Source organism: Muntiacus reevesi, chromosome 5, assembly GCF_963930625.1.
Source record: "Muntiacus reevesi chromosome 5, mMunRee1.1, whole genome shotgun sequence".
Taxonomy (NCBI): Eukaryota; Metazoa; Chordata; class Mammalia; order Artiodactyla; family Cervidae; genus Muntiacus; species Muntiacus reevesi.
In genome coordinates, this window is record NC_089253.1 from 55,149,920 (window position 1) to 55,170,924 (window position 21,005).

Below are 21,005 nucleotides of genomic sequence, written 5' to 3' on the forward strand. Positions count from 1 at the left end.
AGCAAATAGAAGAATCATGTGATCCAGTCCAGTGGGTGAAGGAATGCCTACCCGAGGAATTGGTATTCAGTCTTCAACTAGAAGGGCATCCCAGGAGGCACAGTGGCAAAGAATCCTCCTTCAACGCAGGAGACGCAGGTTCAATTCCTGGGTCAGGAAGATCCCTTCGAGGAGGGAATGGCAACCCACTCCAGTATTCTTGTCTGAGAAATCCCATGGACAGAGGAGACTGGTGGGCTACAATCCACGGGGTCACAAAGAGTCAGACACAGCTGGGTAACTTGAGCACACACGCACTTTTACTAGGAGACTGAGTGTGCGTAGAGATGAGCAGAGAATTCCACAAGAGGGCAGCAAATACCAAGCCTCCAGAAACCAAGCAGCACTTGGAGCAGAGCCCGGGGAAAGTCCAACCTAGGCTGATTGGAAATCAGAAGCCAGACTTCTCATGGCTTTGAAGAACCCTTTAATGAGCTGTGTTTTATCTTAGGAATATTGAAATTTAGGAAATTATTGAAAGATACAGGATTTAAAATTTTTTTGCCAATTAATTTTGCTGTACAGTAGAAACTAACACAAAATTGTAAAGCAATGTTAAAATTAATTAAAAATAAATAAATAAAATATTATTTTAGCCTCAAGGTGAAGAATGGTTTGAGGAAGAGTGACAGCAAATGACAGCCAACCAGTTAGAAGGCATTTGAACTGACAGGACTATAGGAGGAAAAACATCATGTTAAAATTAAAAATGAAAAGGGAATGTTATTTCTAGCTTGGCACTAGTAATTATAGTCTTACTGAAGAAATGACACCCATAGGCACTTGGGAAATGATGTAATTCAAGAATACTGATGCCGAATATGTATCAATGCAAGAGTTATTCCTTTATATAGTGCAAAAAATTTTAATATTTTCTTTGGTTTACATGGGTTAAATTTTTCTATATAAGAGATATCTGTTGTTTACTATATAGTCATTTAACAACCAGCTCAGACTCAGATCTAAAATGTTTTAAAAGTGTTTGTGAAAAATTAAAATGTTTTCATATTTCTTTTAGTGCCAATATTCAGTTAGAGTCTAAAACTGGTGTCTCGTGCATTTACGTGTGCCTATATATCTTACATAGTAATATATACCCCTTGTGATTTAAAACATCAATCCCAGCCACCACAGATCAAATTGAATAGAGTGACACACTAGCTTAGTAATATTTTATTAAATATTAGAAATATTTTCCAGATTTTTATGTTCTTATGTTTGATTGTTTTGCTTTAATATATAATGCAACTAGTCTCAGAGTTCTTCCAGCTTGTGAAATAGAGTGTATGGTATGGTTTTCATCTTTGTGTTGGTTAGCATACCTGAGCATTTCAGAATTGCTTATTAAATGAATTAATTCAGGCAGGTAACTAGTCCATAGATATTTTACATGATTATATTTATATCACTGAGTAAATTCAAATAGCCACATCAAAATATGCCTTGAATAAAAGATAACTTCAAATGCCAAAGCCATTTTCGGGTAGCAAGTTTTGCTCCACTATACAAAGAAAATATTAAGTCGTTTTAAAATGTAACTAGACAATTAACTAGAGAAGTAATTGTAGAACGTTTTAGACAGAACAAATTACATTATTTTCAGTTATTGTGTTGCTTTATGGTGATCCTAGTACCTAGGAAAAAGAGAATTGTTGTTGTTCAGTCACTAAGCCATATCCGACTCTTTACGAACCCATGAACTCAGCACACCAGGCTTCCCTGTCCTTCACTATCTATCTCACAGAGTTTATTCAAACTCATGTCCATTGAGTTGCTGACGCTATCCAGCAATCTCATCCTCTGTCACTCCCTCCTCTTCCTGCCCTTAATCTTTCCCAGCGTCATGGTCTTTTCCAGTGAGTTGGCTGTTTTATGCATCAGGTGGCCAAAGTATTGGAGCTTCAGTTTCAGTATCAGTCCTTCCAGTGAATGTTCAGGGTTGATTTCCTTTAGGATTGACTGCTTTGATCTCCTTGCAGTCCAAGGGACTCTCAAGAGTCTTCCCCAGCACCATAATTCAAAAGCATCAATTCTTTGGCACTCAGCCTTCTTGATGGTCCAACTCTCACATCTTTACATGACTATTGGAAAAAACATAGCTTTGATTGTACATACTTTGTCTGGAAACTGATGTCCCTGCTTTTTAATATACTATCCAGGTTTGTCATAGCTTTTCTTCCAAGGAGCAAGTGGTTTTTAATTTCATGGCTACAGTCAGAATCCACAGTGATTTTGGAACCCAAGATGGTAAAATCTGCCACTTTTTCTATTTTTTCCCCATCTATTGCCTTGATATGATAGGACTAGATGCCATGATCTTAGCTTTTTGAATGTTGAGTTTAAAGGCAGCTTTTTCACTGTCCTCCTTCACCTTCATCAAGAGTTCCTCTTCACTTTCTGCCATTAGAGTGGTATCATCTACATATCTGAGGCTGGCGATATTTCTCCTGGCAATCTTGATTCCAGCTTGTGATTCATCCAGCTGGGCATTTTCCATGATGTACTCTGCGTCAGTTCAGTTCAGTTCAGTCGCTCAGTCTTGTCTGACTATTTGCAACTCCATGGACTGCAGCATGCTGGGCCTCCCTGCCCATCACCCACTCCAGGAGTTTACTCAAACTCATGTCCATTGAATCGGTGATGCCATCCAACCATCTCATGCTTTGTCGTCCCCTTCTCCTCCCACCTTCAATCTTCCCAGCATCAGGGTCTTTTCAAATGAGTCAGTTCTTCCCATCAGGTGGCCAAATTATTGGAGTTTCAGCTTCAGCATCAGTCCTTCCAATGAATATTCAGGACTGATTTCCTTTTGGATGGACTGGTTGGGTCTCCATGAAGTCCAAGGGAGTCTCAAGAGTCTTTTCCAACACCACAGTTCAAAAGCATCAGTTCTTCACTGCTCAGCTTTCTTTATAGTCCAACTCTCACATCCATACATGACTACTGGAAAAATCACAGCTTTGACTAGATGGACCTTTGTTGGCAAAGTAATGTCTCTGTTTTTTAATAAGCTGTTTAGGTTGGTCATAACTTTCCTTCCAAGGAGCAAGCATCTTTTAGTTTCATGGCTGCAATCATCATCTGCAGTGATTTTGGAGCCCCCAAAAGTCTGTCACTGTTTCCATTGTTTCCCCATCTATTTGCCATGAAGTAATGGGACCAGATGCCATGATCTTAGTTTTCTGAATGCTGAGTTTTAAGCCAATTTTTCGCTCTCCTCTTTCTCTGGATAGAAGTTAAATAAGTAAGGTGACAATGTACAACCTTGATATACTCCTTTCCAAATTTGAAGCTGTCTGTTTTTCCATGTCCGGTTCTAACTGTTGCTTCTTGACCTGCTTACAGGTTTCTCAGAGGAAGGTAAAGTGGTCTGGTATTTCCATCTCTTGAAGAATTTTCCACTGTGTATTGTGATCCACACACTGGCTCAGATGTTAAAGAATTCACCTGCAATGCAGGGGACCTGGGTTTGATCCATGGGTTAAGAAGATTCCTTGGAGAAGGAACAGCTAACCTCTCAGTATTCTTGCCTGGAGAATTCCATGGAAGAGGAACCTACAGTCCAAGGGTTCCAAGGAGTTGACATGACTGAACCACTTACATGTAGGACTTCTCCATAACTCAGACAGTAAAGAATCCGCCTGTAATGCAGGAGAACTGGGTTCGATCCCTGAGTTGGGAAAATTCCCTAAAGAAGGGAATGCAACCCACTCCAGTATTCTTGCTTGGAGAATCCCATGGACAGAGGAGGCTAATGGGCTGCAGTCCCCAGGATGACAAAGAATCAGGCATGATTGAACGACTAACACTACACTTCTACACACAGTCAAAGGCTTTAGAGTAGTCAGTAAGGCAAAAGCAGATGTTTTTTTCTGGAATTCCCTTGCTTTCTCTCTGAACCAACGAATGTTGGCAATTTGATCTGGTTCCTCTCTCTCTTCTAAATCCAGCTTGTACATCTGGAATTTCTTGGTTCACATTCTGCTGAAGCCAAGCTGTAAAGATTTTGAGCATTACCTTGCTACCATGTGAAATGAGTGCAGTTGTATGGTGATTTGAACATTCTTTGGCATTGCCCTTCTTTGGGATTGGAATGAAAACTAACCTTTTCCACTCCTGTGGCCACTGCTGAGTTTTTCAAATTTGCTGGCATATTGAGTGCAGCACTTTAGTAAAATCATCTTTTAGGATTTGAAATAGCTCAGCTGGAATTTCATTATCTCCACTAGCTTTGTTCATAGTAGTGCTTCCTACCTACTTCACTTCACATTCCAGGATGTCTAAGTCTAGGTGAGTGATCACACCATCATGGTTATCTGGGTCATTAAGACCCTTTTAGTACAGTTCTTTTATATATTCTTGCCACCTCTTCTTAATCTCTTCTGCTTCTGCTAGGTCCTTGCCATTTCTGTCCTTTATTGTGCCCATCTTTGCATGAAATATTCTCTCAGTACCTCCAATTTTCTTGGAAAGATCTCTAGTCTTCCCCATTTTATGGATTTCCTGTATTTTTTTTGCCTTGTTCACTTATGACTTTATTATCTCTCCTTGTTATTCTGTGAATCTCTGCATTCAGATGGGTATAGCTTTCCTCTTCTCCTTTTCCTTTCACTTCTCATCTTATGTCATTTTATTTCTAAAATGTTATATATTCAAAATATACTTAAGTCATGTTAAAGTTCAGAAATATGTGTACAGTGTCAGTATTTTAAAGGTATATAATTAAATCTCTTAAGCAATCAAATTTGTAAATATGATGTGTTATAATTCAATACAGTTAATATTTTGTGGATTTGAAGGACACTGCAATAAAATATTTCATTATTTAAGTGCTATTAGTTCTAAGTTTTCACTAGGTGGCAGGCTAGATAACTCACTCAGGTTTTCAGTTTAAAGTAACATAAACGGAGTACATTCAATTATTTAGAACAGAAATGACACATCACATAAATTTTGTTGTCCTATCTAATTTCAATTCTAGAAGTCACTTAAACACAGTGACTGGATCACTGAAATATTTTATCACTGTCTCTTAATAAAGCCTCAAATATATCTGTCTACATATATATATGGACAGAGGAGACTGGTGGGTTACAGTCCATAGGATTGTAAAGAGTCAGACACAGCACTCTGTATGTAGATATTTGATGTATTTTGTTAGAAAAGGATTATAAAGAAAAAAATTCAAATAATCAAAAACTTGTCTAAAATTCAAAAATAACATGTGAAAGAAAAATTCATATTTCTCAGAGAAAATAAAAATTTCTAAAATATGAGATGCATTCTTTACTTGTTGAGAGCTTTGTTTCCTCAGAAATTCCTTCCCTGCCTGCGCATCTCAGCACCTTCCAAGATGTTCATATTTAATTTGTGGACCACAGATTTCAGTCAGCCACTTTTAGCATCCTTAGAAAAATATATGCATTCATATAATTTATGAATTTTTTGCAGTTTTTTTTTTCTGTTACATCATAAAGTCTAAACCACAGGCAGGGATTTAACATTATACTTTTTTTTTTAAATCTCTTGGAAACCAGAGTTTTCCAATAGCAAATACTTGATATTTATTTACTAAATCAGATGCTAAATATTGTCCTCAGTAAATTGAAACCACAGTAATAAAATTATGATCTAACAACTACTATTGAGGGGTAGATACAGAAGTAGAGATTACAAAAGTTTAAGTTAGAAACTCTAACATGTTGTTAGATATTCTTAATACTACTCCTTTTTATTTGTGTCATCTGAATTTCTTTTACTACCTACCTATTTATTGAAAGTAGAGGTAATCATAGTAGATCTCCATCTGGCAGATGCTGATCCCCACATTAGGCAGAGCTGTGCAGGGCTGGTGCCTGGCAGAGAGAGGAGTCTGATCAGGGGCCCTGCTAGACAATCACTGGGCCCGCCCCGTATGGCTGAGCTCACCCCACGGCCTGGCTCAGACCAGCGCAGACCCAGAGATACTGAGTAGGCAGAGTCAGGGGTGAGCCATAGGTCCCCATCTCCTCCCAGGGAACAGGAGGTGCAGACAGAAACACAGAACGAGGAGGTCTCTACCTGATGTTCTGTAGATTGCATGAGTTAATGCAAAGAAAACTCTAAGAATAATGCCCTTTAGATTTCATGTGTTATTGAGTTTTGGACTTTTTTTTTTTTTTTAACTTCCAAAAGAGCTTTTAAAAAACTGAACAAAGAGGAACACCTTAGGTCAGTTAATTTTCCTTTCCAGAAGCTCATATCATGGATATGCCATTTATTCTCTAAATGAGATTTCTGCTTTATCTTCACTGCCCATTTTGCTACTATTATGTATTCATTTTAGTTTCTGCTGTGTGGGATTGTTGAATATTGTCTGTGACAGGCCATAAGATGGAAACTATCTTTAGTGACATGGTTGTTTTAAAATATTTCTTAAATGAAGACTTTTGAAACTTCCAGATGGTATGAGATTTGTCGGTTTGTGGCATTTCCTAGGCTTACTGGATGGAGTGGTACCAGCCCAAAAGTCAATTGATATTTTTTGCCATCAGGCCACTCTTCTAATTTCTCAGGTTTCCCTGGTGGCTTAGATGGTAAAGAATCTGTCTACAATGCAGGAGACCCAGTTTCAATCCCTGGGTCAGGAAGATCCCCGGAGAAGAGAATAGTACCCTACTCCTGTATTCTTGCCTGAAGAATTCCATGGGCAGAGGAGCCTGGTGGGCTGCAGTTCATGTGGTCACAAAGAGCCAGACATGACTGAGTGACTTTCACTTGCTAACTCACCCTTCTAATTTTTCAGAAGTGTCTGAAAAAATGAACTTTTTATCAAATGTATGCACGTTGGTGAATTTGAGGGAGAAGAATAGAGCTTCTAAAAGAAAGTCATGTGGAATACAGATTATACAGTGTTTCCTCCAAAAACTGTGTGCATGCATGCTCAGTGGTGTCCGATTCTTTGCAACCCCGTGGATTGTGGCCTGCCAGGTTCCTCTGTCCATGGGATTCTCCAGGCAAGAATACTGGAGAGAATTGCCATCTCCTACTCCAGGGGATCTCCTTAACCTAGGGATCGAACCCATGTCTCTTGCACTCTCTGCATTGGCAAGTGAATTCTTTACTGCTGCACCACCTGGGAAACCCCATACTTAACTTATTTATGGGAAAATCTGAACAAAATTTTTTCCAACCCAGTTTAATAATATTTGCTCTCAAAATGGAGGTGAGGCCATGAAATTCTGGTTATATTGATTCTCACAAAGTGTAGATCTCATCAGACACCTAATGATACCATAATTTTCAAATCTTTTGATTAGGTAAGCATCAGTACTGTTACAGCAATGTAACTGTCAGGCGAGTGCATGCTCCTTGATTCTGTCTCATCACAACAAAGATTTGGAGCGACGGGCATTAAAACCCTCAGGGCGTCATAGCTCTTGGGTCTTGGACAGACCGTGTTATAGCTCTCAGGTCTCAAACAGACCGTGTTATAGCTCTTAGACAAATCAGTGTTACAGCTGCGTGTTACAGCTCTATTCTACTTAGAAAGTAGCAGGAGAATCCATCCTCCAGGCGTGAGGGTATGCCGACCCAAAGTCACGAACCAGCACGCAGGAGAGAGAGAAGGAGACTCCTGGCCCTTTGGCTCCTCTTTTTATATGTTTTTTTTCCTACCCTGGGCCTGCCCCATGTAAATTGGGCTAGCCAGGAGTGTTGTTTTTTCTACCTGTTTTTTCTATCTTTTAGCCACCACCATTCCGGACTCCTGTTTCTTATTCTAACTACCTAACATTTGCCCCTCAAGAGATGGGAGGCCCAATTCTTTGGGAATAGGGGCGTCGAGGTCTTTCTGGCTACTTTCTGCGAACTGAGACAGTGAGGGGCACTGGGCCTCCCCCTCTTGCTAGTCTCAGGCCTCAGAGTCCTTATAGTGGTGTCCATCTAAGGATGAGTGATATTTTCCATGGTCAGCTGTAGTTTTTTATCTTTGTTGAACTGGCAGTACATGTTGCAGCTTGTTGACCTGGACAGAGACAAAACAGTTTAGACAATTGATAATACATGGAGCAATCATAAGCAGCATCACTATGGCATAACAAGGACTAGTAGGGGCATTAGCCAACCCCAAATTCCCATCGCCAGTATGACTCAAGTCCCTCCCTGTTCAGGGATCAGAGTATCTATCTCCTGTCTGTTTTGGAGTACAATCTCTGCCAAGCTCTGTTGGCTCTTTAGAGCTATCCTGAGAAATCTTATCTCCAGAAACCAGATTTTGGAGGTGTTCATTAGAATGGCACTTATTTGTGGTCCTGAATAGGTATCTGAGATCTCCCAGGAGCTCACAGGTATATTGAGTGTCCTCTTCTGTTTTCTTCCATGGCTTGACTCGTGAGTAGTGAATCCAGGAGTTGTGTCCTGGTACCTTGACTGCTGTGGGAGTAGAAAGTATTACAGGGTAGGGGCCCTTCCATGTGTGCTGGAGTTGAGCCTTTGGGGACCCATCTTTCCAGACTTTAGTTAGGACTTGAGTCCCTGGAGCATATAGTGGTGACTCCTTAGAATCTTTTGGGTCCTGGTTCACACCCCACAAGCATATATCCTGTTGGAATTGTCCAATGGCCATGGTATAAGACTGGAGGGTCTGAACCTCTGGATCTAGGAAGAGGTCAATGACATAAACAAAAGGTCTCCCATAAGGACTAAGACCAATCTGTTCCTTAGGGGCAATACAGGTGCAGAGGAGAGCTATTGGTAAAGCCTCCTTCCATCCCAGGGAGGTTTCCTGGGTTATCTTTTTAATCACTGCTTTCAAGAATTGGTTGGCTCCTTCTACTGTTCCTGAAGACTGAGGCCTACAGGCACAATGGAGATAATAAGTAATGCCCAATGCTTTAGAGACCCCTTGGGTGACCTTAGAAGTAAATGATGTCCCATTGTCACATTGTAATGACGTGGGCAGACCAAACCTTGGAGTGGTTTCATGGAGCAGTTTTTTACCACCTCCTCAGCCTTCTCAATCTGGGTGGGAAAGCCTTCGATCTATCCTGTGAATGTATTTATCATGACTAATAGGTATTTATACCCTGAGAAACTGGCATCTGGGTGAAGTCCATCTGCCAGTCCTCCCCTGGATAGACCCCACTGGATAGCCTGTCATTGTACGGGCTGGGCCAGCTTTGGTCTTTGAGCTCCTTGGGGATTGTTTAATTGGCAAGTGGGACAGGAGGAGACCACTTGTCTTATTGTTGTTTGGAGGCTTGTTCCTCTGAAAGACCTTTCTAGTAATCTTTGGAGAGCCTTTTCCCCTTAATGAATGGTGGCATGTAAGGAGTTAACTAACTTCCATTGGAGGTTCCCAGGCAGAAAAAGGAGCCCCTCCATTTGGAACCACTCCATATGATCTTCTTGAAAGCCCTCACTCTTAGCTTTAGGAGTCTCACCTTCAGTATATAAAGGAGTTTCTGGCAAGTTAGTCTGTGGAACTAGGGTGGCAATCCCTCTTAGGTCATGGTTCTGTAATGCTGCTCTCTTAGCTGCCTGATCAGCTGCTTGGTTCCCTCGTGCCACTTCTGTGCTCCCAGTTTGGTGTCCTTTACAGTGGGAGACTGAAACCTCAGTGGGCAGGTGGACTGCCTCCAAGAGTCTAAGGATTTGATCACCATATTTGATTGGGGACCCTCGGGTGGTCAAGTGGCCCCTTTCTTTTCAAATAGCAACATATGCATATAGCATGAGAAAGGCATACTTGGCGTCAGTGTAATTGGCTATTCTTTTCCCTTTTCCAAGCTCTAAAGCTCGAGTCAGGGCTGTGAGCTCAGCTAATTGGGCTGAAGTACCTGATGGCAGAGGCTTAACCTCTATGATCTAAAAGTTGGAGACTGCTGCATATCCGGCTCTTCTTTTTCCATCTAAGACAAAGCTGCTTCCATCAGTGTACCAGATTTCCTCAGGATTGGTCAGAGGATCTTCCAACAGTCCCTCTCAGGGTTTTGTCCAGTGGCCCAAGGTTTTTAAATAAGAGTGAAAGGGGAGAGAGCCCTCGGGGGTAGGCAGGAGGGTGGCTGGGTTAAGAACCTCACAAGGGGATAGAGTGAGGCCTGGATTTTCCATCAGCATTACTTGATCTGAGGATTCTTTGATCAGACATCCATAAGTGGCCTCTCCCATTTAGGAGTTGTTTTACTTGGTAGCTGGTAAAAATAGTTAGTTTGCCCCCAAAGGAGAGTCTTAAAGCATCTTTTATCATGATTGCAATAGCTGCAATATTTCGAAGGCGTGGGGGAGGGGGGAGTGGCGCGGGCAGCCTCAGGCGGTTGTATCGAGCCTTTTGGATAAGTAATATACAGGCTGGGGCTCAGATCCCAACCTTTGAGTTAACACTCCCAAGCTATTCCCTCTCTTTCATGGACATAAAGTTGGAATGCTTCTTCTGGGTCTGGCAACCTCAAGGCAGGTGCCTAAGTTAAGGCCTATTTTAGTGTATCCTCTGCCTTCTTTTGAGGAGTTCCCCACATCAGTGGGATTGAATCATCCCATCCCTTTAAGCTTTCATATAAGGGCTGGGCAATTAGACCATAGTTGGATATCCAGATTATACAGTACCCAGTTAGCCCCAGGAAAGTTCACAATTGTTTTTGAGTCGTGGGGGAGGGCAACTGGAGGAGTCCTTGTACCCGACCAGAAGACAGCCTCCTAGACCCGTGTGTAGTCTGAACTCCCAGGTAATTGACCTTTGTCTTGACCATCTGTGTCTTAGCATGGGAGACTTTATATCCCCTTTCTGCCAAAAAGTTTAGAACCTGAATTGCATGTTGTTGGGCATTTTTCTCATCTGGAGAGCAGATTAGTAGGTCATCTACATATTGTAATATTTTCCCATTAGGTCCCAGGTCCAGATTTAGGAGGTCCCAGCTAAGGGTCTGTCCAAATAAGTGGGGGCTATCTCTGAACCCCTGAGGTAATACTGTCCAAGTCATCTGTTGGTATTTTTCTCCTGGGGCCTCCCACTCAAAGGCAAAAAGATATTAGGATTCTTTAGCCAATGGTGTGCAAAAAAAAAAAAAAAAAAAAAGCATCTTTGAGGTCCAAGACTGTAAACTGCTTGGCACTGGGTGGGTTTTTTCCCAAGATTACATAGGGATTGGGTACTGTGGGATGGAGGGGGACCACAGCTTCATTTATGATCCAGAGATCTTGAACCATTCACTAGGTTCCATCCTTTTTCTTTACTGAGAGGATTTAAATGATGAATTGTTGGGGACCAATAGCCCACAAGCAAGGAATTTATTTATTAAAGACTGTAGTACCCCCCTCCCCCAGTTAGGAAACCGAGTGGGATCTTGGAGGACAATGATGACTGGTTCAGCTTGGTGGACTTGTCCAGGAATCCCCTGGTCCCACACCTGGGGTTTAATTTTGTCCTCCCATAGTTTTTGGTCCCTCTCTTTTGGAGAAGCTGTAATGGGTTCTTCAGTAGTAAACAGAAGCTGTAGGGCTCTAGGGGCTGAAAAGCTTCCCATCACAAGGGTGGTCCCCAGTCTAGTGAGTATATCTCTTCCCAATAAGGGAGTAGGACACTCAGGGACCACCAGAAACTGGTGGGAAAATATTTGTCCACCCCAGCAACAAATAAGTGCTTAGGTGAATCTTTTAGTACTTGCTTTTCCTGTAGCATCCAAAATGGTACAAGTTTGGGAGGAGAAGTCTCCAGAGTAGGAGATCAAAACAGAGTAAGTAGCCCCCGTGTCAACCAAGAAATTCTTGGACTTACTTGCCACATCCAGTTGCACCCTTGGCTCCAGCCCCATGATGGTTATCTGTGACAGGCAGGCTGACTGGAGCAGGCCACTTCAGTCTTGTTGAACCATCATGAGGGAAGGCTTTGTTCTTGACCCTGAGGCTCTTGGGCCCCCAGGGCAGAGTGCCACCCAATGTCCCAGTTGATGGCATTTGTAGCAAGCCATTTTAGGAGACTTGTCATGGTCTGGACACTCTATGGCCCAATGCCCTGCCTGTCTACAGATTAGGCATTTGACTCAGGCCTTGTCCTTCAAGGACTCGGGGTTTGCCATAGGGCTTCCCTGGAGGGTGGCCAGCATCTGGGCATGCCTTGTCTCGTTCCTTCTTTCCCTTTCCTGGGCCTTGGCCTCCTTCTCCTGTTCTCTGTTATAAAAGGTATTGGTGGCTGTCTGGACCATCTCATCTAAAGAGGAAGCAGGGTCTTGTTGCTGTAGCTGTTGTAACTTAATTCTGATATCTGATGCACATTGGGACAGGAATTTGTCCTTTAAAATCACCTGTCCCTTGTAAGAGTCTAAGTCCAGGTTGGTAAACTTTTGGAGGCCTCTTTTAGCCTTTCCAGAAAGGCAATGGGGTTTGGGCTCCTGAGTTATTGCTGAGACTGGGCACAGTCCCACAAGTAATAGGCTTCCTTTTATTTCCATGGGTGGACTTCCATCAGGGTGAGGCTTTCTGAAGCTTATCCTACCCAGTACTGCTGCAACCTGAGAGCCAGGTGTCCCTGGGTCAGGGTGCAGATCCCCAGGCAGGCTGAGATGTGACAGCTTCCTGAAGCTCGAATCCCCAGGAAGATTGAGACATGGCGGCCTCCCGAGAATTGTGTCCCTGGGCAAGTCGAGGCATGACGACCTCCTGGGACTCCTGAACTGGCGGATCCCCAATCAGGTTGAGGCGTGACAACCTTTCAAGGACCAGATCCTTAGGCAGGTCAAGGCAGGTTGACCTCCTGGGACCCCCAGACTGGAGTTGGGCATCCACAAGGCCTCCAGTGTGACCAGTGCTGGGTAGGATTTAGGGGTTGTAATCTTAACTCATTGCTGGTTTGTCCACCATGGATGGGAATAGATATCATGATGTAAAACAATCCAAGCCTGTGCCCTGAGACTGGGAAACAGTGCAGCAGTCATAAGCCTTATCCTCTTACTTCTCTAAGGGATTGTAAGTCACTGATTTCCTCACCTAGTCCTCCATAAGAGCAGGTTAGGGTGTCTCCAATGGTAAACATTTCGTTGTCATAGGCCCACTTTAGGTAATAACAGTAGTGACAAAGGAGTGGGTTATCTGGTCCTGTCAGGAGCATTAAGGTATTTTAAATACTAGGCTGGGTGGAGCAATGTTGCCTACAAGGGGGCAGGGTCCCTTGTAGGAGTTAGTAATTGTAGGAGTTAGATTGTAGGAATTAGTAATTGGCTCAAGAACAAATTGGTAAGAGGCAACAGACCAGATGTTCCTTAAAAGCGGAGTGGAGACTTGGTCCAGGGGTATATTTGTAACTTTGGGAGAAGAGTGGTTAGGGTTTGGGCCCAAATGGCCTGCAGGGCTAACTCCCAAAGTGGCAAGCGGTATCCCTGGGAGCCCAATTGCCTTTGAAGGGATGCCAACTGATGGACTTCTAGCAGACATTTTGTGCCCTTCGCCCACCCTAGCGGGTTCACTGAGAGATGCTGTTGTTGCACATATTGTAGGAAACATGGAGGATGAGGGGCTGAATATCTAGAGGGGTTGGGTATTATATAGTATTTCCCTCCCAAGGGCCAGCTATTTTCTGGTTGTCCCTCCAGAAGATTGTAGAGGCAACATTGTGGTCCCGGATGGGGCTGAGGAAAAGAGCAGGAAACAGGAGGGAAGGGGGCAGGGCACAGCCTTTGGAAGAATGACATAGCACAAGGGCATAATGCAAATCAATTAAAATCAATTGGGCCCAAGATGACAAGTCAAATTCAAGTTAACCTTAATCCCCAATCTGTAAGCCAAAAGACACACACAGAGGGGGCAGGACAGCTCTAAGGCACTGTTAAAAGACAAAGGAGTGGGCGGTTCCCCAATGGCTGCATATGAATTCACCCTGCTAGCAAAACCTAGGCAGGCTGTATTCCATGGCCCAAGCCCTTGCCCTCTGCAATGGCCCACACGGCAGAGTGCACTTCTCTCTGAATCCTAACAAATCTACCTGTTACCTATAGCATTGTCTCTCACTGAATTTTTGCAATGAGACATCAGAACCTGAGCTTCATGGGTTTTGGCCGGGCTCTAGTTCCGGGAGAGAGCTGAAGGACAGGAGGAAAAAGCAGTGGGAAAAACATGCCAAGGACTCCCGTTCATAGCCTGCAGGAAAATCTGCTAAATACCTGGCCTGTGCTCAGTTTTCATTAGCCTGATCCTTGGCACAAAGAAGATTAAGGACAGAAGAACCCGTACCGGCTTGGGTAACAGCTACTGGGGTTCAACAGATAGTGCCTTTGGGACATACCAAGGAGTAGCCTCTCCAGAGTCCCTCAATTGCACCCACTGCCACTGGCCTGTTCCTGGGGGCGTTTGAGGAAACAAGAAATGAGAGATTGCAAAGGAATTAAGATTTTGTTAGGCATATCCCTCCAGCCATAGGAGCGAGGACCTCCTACCTTAACCAGAGGTCTTCTGGAATCTGAGGCTGAGCTGTGTGAGCTTTCTGCTGAGTTCGTTTTTTGCTGTCCCGGTTTCCAGCACGATGGGCCTGTTGTCACTTCCCCAGCGCTGGGTTTTCTTCGTGTTCTGCTTCAACCACTGGAGCTTCGCAGAGTTGGGTTCCTGCTGTGCTTGGCCTCCTCCTCATGGGGGCGTGCTGAGGTTGTTTCAGCCAGGTTAAACCAGAGTCAGCCACCATAGATGTCAGGCGAGTGTATGCTCCTCGGTTCTGTCTCGTCACAACAAAGATTTGGAGTGACAGGCATTAAAACCCTTGGCGCCTCACAGCTCTCGGGTCTTGGACAGACCGTGTTATAGCTCTCAGGTCTCAAACAGACCGTGTTATAGCTCTTAAACAAATCAGTGTTACAGCTTCATGTTACAGCTCTATTTTATTTAGAAAATAGCAGGAGAATCGATCCTTGAGGCGTGATGTCATGCTGACCCAAAGACGCAATCCAGCGTGCGGGAGAGAGAGAGACCCCCGGCCCTTTGTCTCCTCTTTTTATACGTTTTTTCTCCCCCTGGGCTTGCCCTGTGTAAACTGGGCTAGCCAGGAGAATTGTTTGTTCTACCTGAGGTCCTCACTCCGGTCCTTGAGTCTTCCTTTGTTCTATGGACCTTCCTTTGTTCTATTTTCGTAGGCTTTTCCCTTCCTTATCTTTTAGCCACCACCATTCTGGACTACTGTTTCCTATTCTAACTACCTAACATCACCAAGATGGCATACACTTTTCACAGATAACTCTGAAATTAAGCATTTTTAAGCATTGTTTAGATCTTAAATGAGAGGATGATTAAGCCCAGTGGAAACTGACTTCAGGGCCCCTTGGGAAAATCCCAGCAAACCTGCAGGGAGCCCTCTCACTCCCAGAAGGAGGGAGACTTTCATTCTGGTAAAGCATCCATCACTTTTATGGAATTAGATCTGAGGAGAGGGGTGATCTCATGGTCCTGGGGAAGATCAGTTCCTCTCTAAGACATCAGATCAAGTTCTCAGGTGCATGTGGTAACAGTGCCCTCCCTCCTGGACCCGGCAGATAATGACAGTAAGATCAACTTCCCTGGTGATCCAGTGAAGGAAGACTTCACGCCCCCCCCTGCCCCCCCCAAAAAAAGACTTCACCTTCCAATGCATGGGATGTAGGTTCCATCCCTTGTCAGGGAGGTAGGATGCCACATGCTTCATGGCCAAAAGGCCAAAACGTAAATATTGCAACAAATTCAATAACAACTTTAAAAATGGACCACATAAAAAAGAATCTTTAAAAAATAAAAGGTCAGCTGGAGATGACTTGTTTCTGAGCGACTGACCAGATGTTTCTGTCCTGCATATTTCAGTCAGTTCTAGAGCCTGAGGTCTAGGCAAGGGTGCAGCTACCAGAAGGAATTTTTTAAGTGGCCTTAAAAAGTAAAGTCGCTCAGTCGTGTCTGACTCTTTGTGACCCCATGGACTGTAGCCTGCCAGGCTCTTCCATCTATGGAATTTTCCAGGCAAGAGTACTGGAGTGGGCTGCCATTTCCTTCTCCAGGGGAGCTTCCCAACCCAGGGATTGAACCCCTGTCTCCCGCATTGCAGGCATACGCTTTACCGTCTGAACCACCAGGGAAGCCCCCATAGTTAAATGGCCTTAACTAAGTTTAAACACATATTGTATGGAGAACAAAGCTGATTATCACTTGAAGCGTCTGCTACAGGGAATCTCAAAATATGTGAACGAGGAGAGCTACCAGTGATGTAGACACATCAACTAAAGATCAGATCACCAACCACAGCAACAGTAAGGTGTTTGTTGTGGTTTCATCTTGCCCCATTTTTCTGGGGGGAAAAATCAAGTGTGTGTGTGTGTGTGTGTGTGTGTGTGTGTGTGCATGCACATGTGCACGTGCATGTGTGGATTGTGCAGGAGGATGTAAATAGGAAGAAAGCTTATGTAAAACTGTAGGATGAGTGGAAATTCTCAGGATTCTTCTAGAACAACACTATCCATTGAGCCTTGTCCTCAATTCATGACAATGAGTTGTTATTTCAATGACAATGTTTGCTTCATTGGAGTAAGATTTGACAATTAAAAGCACATACTGTGAGAACAGAGAACCATAGGAAATCTTAGAACTCACATTATGGACAATAAGTTCATTGTGGGAAATTTTTGCCAATCCACATATTCATCTTAGAAATTTATATTTCATTGTTTTTCCACGAGGTAACTTATTCAATCAGCTTTATGAGTAGCAAGAAAATGCCTATTAAAAATCAAGTGATTGAATTTAGTTTTGTTACAGTGCTAAATATTGGTTAAAATATTCTTTGGAAAATAGCAATGTGTTTCTCTTCCACAAAACAGTTTATGTGGCATGACTTGCTCTTGTAACTGCATGTAGTTTAATGCCTGCAGCTAGGAATCACTCACTCCTAAACCTTTTGTTATAAAAGCACCATTTTGGATTGTTAGTGTAATGCAAATATTTCTTTGAAATGTAGGTTGTTTTCCAGTCTCAGTATTATCACAGAGCTCACCCACCCAGCCAACATGAGATTCATGCAATTCAGAGCCAAAGACTGTTACTCTCTTGCTCTTTCAAAGCTGGAAAAGGTAAGTCACCACATGATCAAGTAAGTTGCATTTAACTGTTTGGATTGAAAGACTAACTTGGGAAATTTTTACATGTAGAAAGAAATGTCATGAAATATTAAAAATAAAAATGCTATTTTGAATTCTTATATGGGGGCTAAAATCTTTATAAGATTTTTAAAGTGTATATTGATGGATTTGAACCATTGATATCACAAGTGAACATGATGGAAATATCTCATTCTGGCATCATTGATCACAAATTGAAAGCATGATTTATGAAAGAATTAAATGCACCTGGAAGATATACATACACACACACACACACACACACACACACACTCACATATTATGTGTATTATTGATAATATCATTAGTGCTATGTCAAGATATTTATATTTGCAGTTTTCAAAAATCCTTTAAATCTTAGAACACCCATGGGCTTTGTTGAAAGTCAGTCCCCAAATGAGATAATCTGAGATACAATCTGAGACAAAGTCAAGTTTATTGCTTAGGTAAGTAAGGGAACCCTGAATACTCATTGGAAGGACTGATACTGAAGCTGAAGCTCCAATATTTTGCCCACTTGATGCGAACAGCTGACTCATTGGAAAAGACCCTGATGCTGGGAAAGATTGAAGGCAACAGAAGAGGGCAACAGAGGATGAGATGGCATCAGAGGATGAGAGGTTGGATAGCATCACCGATCCAATAAACATAAACTTGGGCAAATTCTGGGGGATAGTAGGGAACAGGGAAGTCTGGTGTGCTGCAGTCCATGGGATTGCAAAGAATTGGACATGACTTGGCGACTGAACAGCAAAGTAAGGGAACTGTCACCTGAGGAGAGTTGTTTTTGTTTTATTTATAAATATTTATTAAAATTGAAAGTTGTTTGCTCTTCTGTACGATGAGCATCCATCCAGCTGCCTATCAACTGCTAAGATGCATGGCTGCTGTCATAAATGATCTTGAAATTGTCAGGATAACCGATCATCTGTCTTTACTTAAAACCCCTTGAAACTTGCCTTGTGGTCAGCACCTCTCTTCACACTGTTATGTAAAAGGTGTCCAAAATTCGTGCCCCGAGTGAACCATCCATGGGTAAAAACGTATGTGCTGTGTGCTAAGTTGCTTCATCATGTCCGACTCTTTGTGACCCTATGGACTCTAGCCCACCAGACTCCTCTGTTTGTGGGATTCTCCAGGCAAGAGTACTGGAGTGGGTTCCATGCTTTCCTCCAGGCGATCTTCCTGACCCAGGGATGGAACCCACGGCTCTTACATCTCTTGCATTGGCAGCCCAGTTCTTTACCACTAGTGCCACTTGGGAAGTCCTAAAAAACCTATACCTGTGATCAAATAAACACTGGACCTGACATATCAAAGACTCAAAATCCACCTGAGAAGAGTGGTTTTAAAATAGCCAAAGATGGATTTTCTCAGCACAAATCTAAATATGCCTGAAATCAGAGAGAGCTAATTAAGACTCAAGAGAGCCTTGTAGTGAGGGAAGGAAGGTCAAAGTCTATCAAGAACTGACATTTTATCAAATGAGGCTCTTTCCAGGTGGGGACTTATTAGGATTGTGAGGATATGAGAATAATGATAAGGGAGACAGTGGCGTTATTGCAGTCATGTTTTGAGGATGGAAAGGCATGGTTTTCATCCTCAGTGTCCAGGCTGCCTGTTGAGATAAACGGATTTTGCATTCAATGTGTACTTAACACTAGCTGGGAGAATTTGATGTAAGAGAAAAAATAAGATCCGGTCTTATACATGTGAAAATGTGTCAAATCTATGCCATCTTCATTATTTGTAATAATATAAGGTAGAGAGAAGGATGACTTATTTATTTACTTATTTTGGTTAGTTTTTTCTTTCACTTAATTTCAATTCCCTGTTATGCCAGGCACTGTCTTGATCCCTGGGTGACATACAGTTGAGTGAGGGGTTCTTCTGGGCTCTTGTCTGGTGATTTCCAACTTCACTGCTGGTCACATATATTATGTTAGTAGAGTCTTAGCACTGCTTCTTTATAAGCACAGTTACACTGCTAATAGATTGCTTCCATACGAGGAAACTGAGTTTAAGACAGACTAAATCACATTTTTTTTTTCAAGATCAGATCGCTATCAATGTTGTTGAACCCAGTCAGCAAGCTGGAGGCACAGTGTGGCCAAAGGAACAGAAAGGTCGGAGTTTAGAGTGGAGAAAGTTTTACTGCAGGGCCATGCAGGAGAAAAGAGAGGCTCCTGCCCTAAAGACCTGAACTCTTTGATGGTTTTCTGGGAAGACTTTTTATAGGCAAAATTGGGAGGGGGACTGCAGGCTGTGTAACTCTCCTCTGATTCATTGGAGGCTGTGTTCCAGGAGTCTCAATGATCAGCTTTCTGGTTCCAACCAGTCTGGAGTCCAGGAGCTTTTGCTAAGTCTGAAGTTGCTGTCCTCCACTAAAGTGGGGGCCTTAGTTCCTATGAAACTCAGAGATGTGGGTCAGATTGTATGCACATCCCCCAAGGAGGAGCCCAGACCCAAACCCATAACTGTACTATCCTTTCCTTTCTTTATTGAAGCATAGTTGATATACAGTATGGTGATTCATGTTTTTTAAAGTTTACACAAACTAGTGAATATGAAAAAAAAGAACACTAACAGATATGCAGAAGAAACTAGTGGCTGCCAGTGGGGCAAGGAAGGAGAGAGGGGCAATCTACAGGGGATTAAGAGGTAGAAACTGTTAGACACAAATAAGCTATAAGGATATATTGTGTAACATGGAAAAGACAGCCAATATTTTATAGTAACTATAAATGTATCACTTGTTTCTTTCTGCATTACCTGACTCCCCTAGTTAGTAACTGAATCTGCCCTTTGGAAATGGGGGGATGTCTAGGAAACCGAAAAAAAAAAAAAAAAAAAAAAAGGCAGGGCTGCTCAGTTTCATCTAGTCGGTGCACAAGAGAAACGTAAAGCCTTTCGTGTTCAGAAAAATGTTCCTTGTGTCATACATGGCCTCAACACCAAGGGTAGGAATCAGAGCTGAATGGCTCTGCATCCACAGACAGGAGTAAGCAGCCACTGGAATGGATGCAGTCCTGGTGTGGCACTGTCTCCTTCATGACATGTAAGGGAGGATCTCCCCATGATAAAGCAGACAGGTTCTTCAGTCACATCACCCATGGCTCTACTGCTGTCTAGGAATGGAATCTGGATAAAACATTTACACCTTCATAGCCCTTGGCAGTTGCTCTGGAAAATACTGATGATAGCCAAATGATAGGGTCATTGCAAAGACCACATCACACAATCTAGTCACAATATTTAGCCCAGCTTGGGCATATAATCAGTGCTCAAATAGTCTCAGAAGCATAATTATAAATTAGTATTGCTGGCATCATCACTAGTAAATATTCTATTGTTTTTGTGTTCGGTCGCTAGTCATGTCCAACTCTGCAAACTCATGGACTGCAACACACCACACTTCCCTGTCCTTCACTATCTCCCGGAGTGTGCTCAAGCTCATGTCCATCGAATCAGTGATGCCATCCAACCATCTCATCCTCTGTCATCTTCTCCTTCTACCCTCAATCTTTCCCAGCATCAGGATCTTTTCTATGTGTATTTAATTTTATACCAGTTCAGTTGATACAGTAAGGTTATAACTATGGAAGTTATTTTCAGTATTGCTGAATCTGTATCTCTACACTGTTGTGTGTCAGTTGTGTTAGGGGAAAATAACAAGATGAAATTTTGACCTATGTTGGGAAATTAATTAAAAAGAAAAACTTTCCTCCAATTTAAAAGTCCTCTTCATTTATGTAGAAAAGTTTTGTTTGAATAAGCTTTAAATCAGATCATGTGTGATATGCATTTCAGAAATCCACTAAAGAGATTACAAGGACAGAAAGACATCTCATCTGTTTATGTAGCTGGGCAGATACA

General features: G+C 42.6%; 1 protein-coding gene across 1 annotated transcript in view; it reads left to right on the forward strand.

Moving 5' to 3' along the window:
- Nucleotides 1-21,005, forward strand: part of KCNT2 (potassium sodium-activated channel subfamily T member 2) — a 422,637-nt gene that overhangs the window by 336,120 nt on the left and 65,512 nt on the right. The window contains exon 21 of the mRNA XM_065936707.1: nt 16,970-17,081. Within this exon, the coding sequence (XP_065792779.1) occupies nt 16,970-17,081 (112 nt within the window). The remainder of the gene's footprint in view (nt 1-16,969; nt 17,082-21,005) is intronic.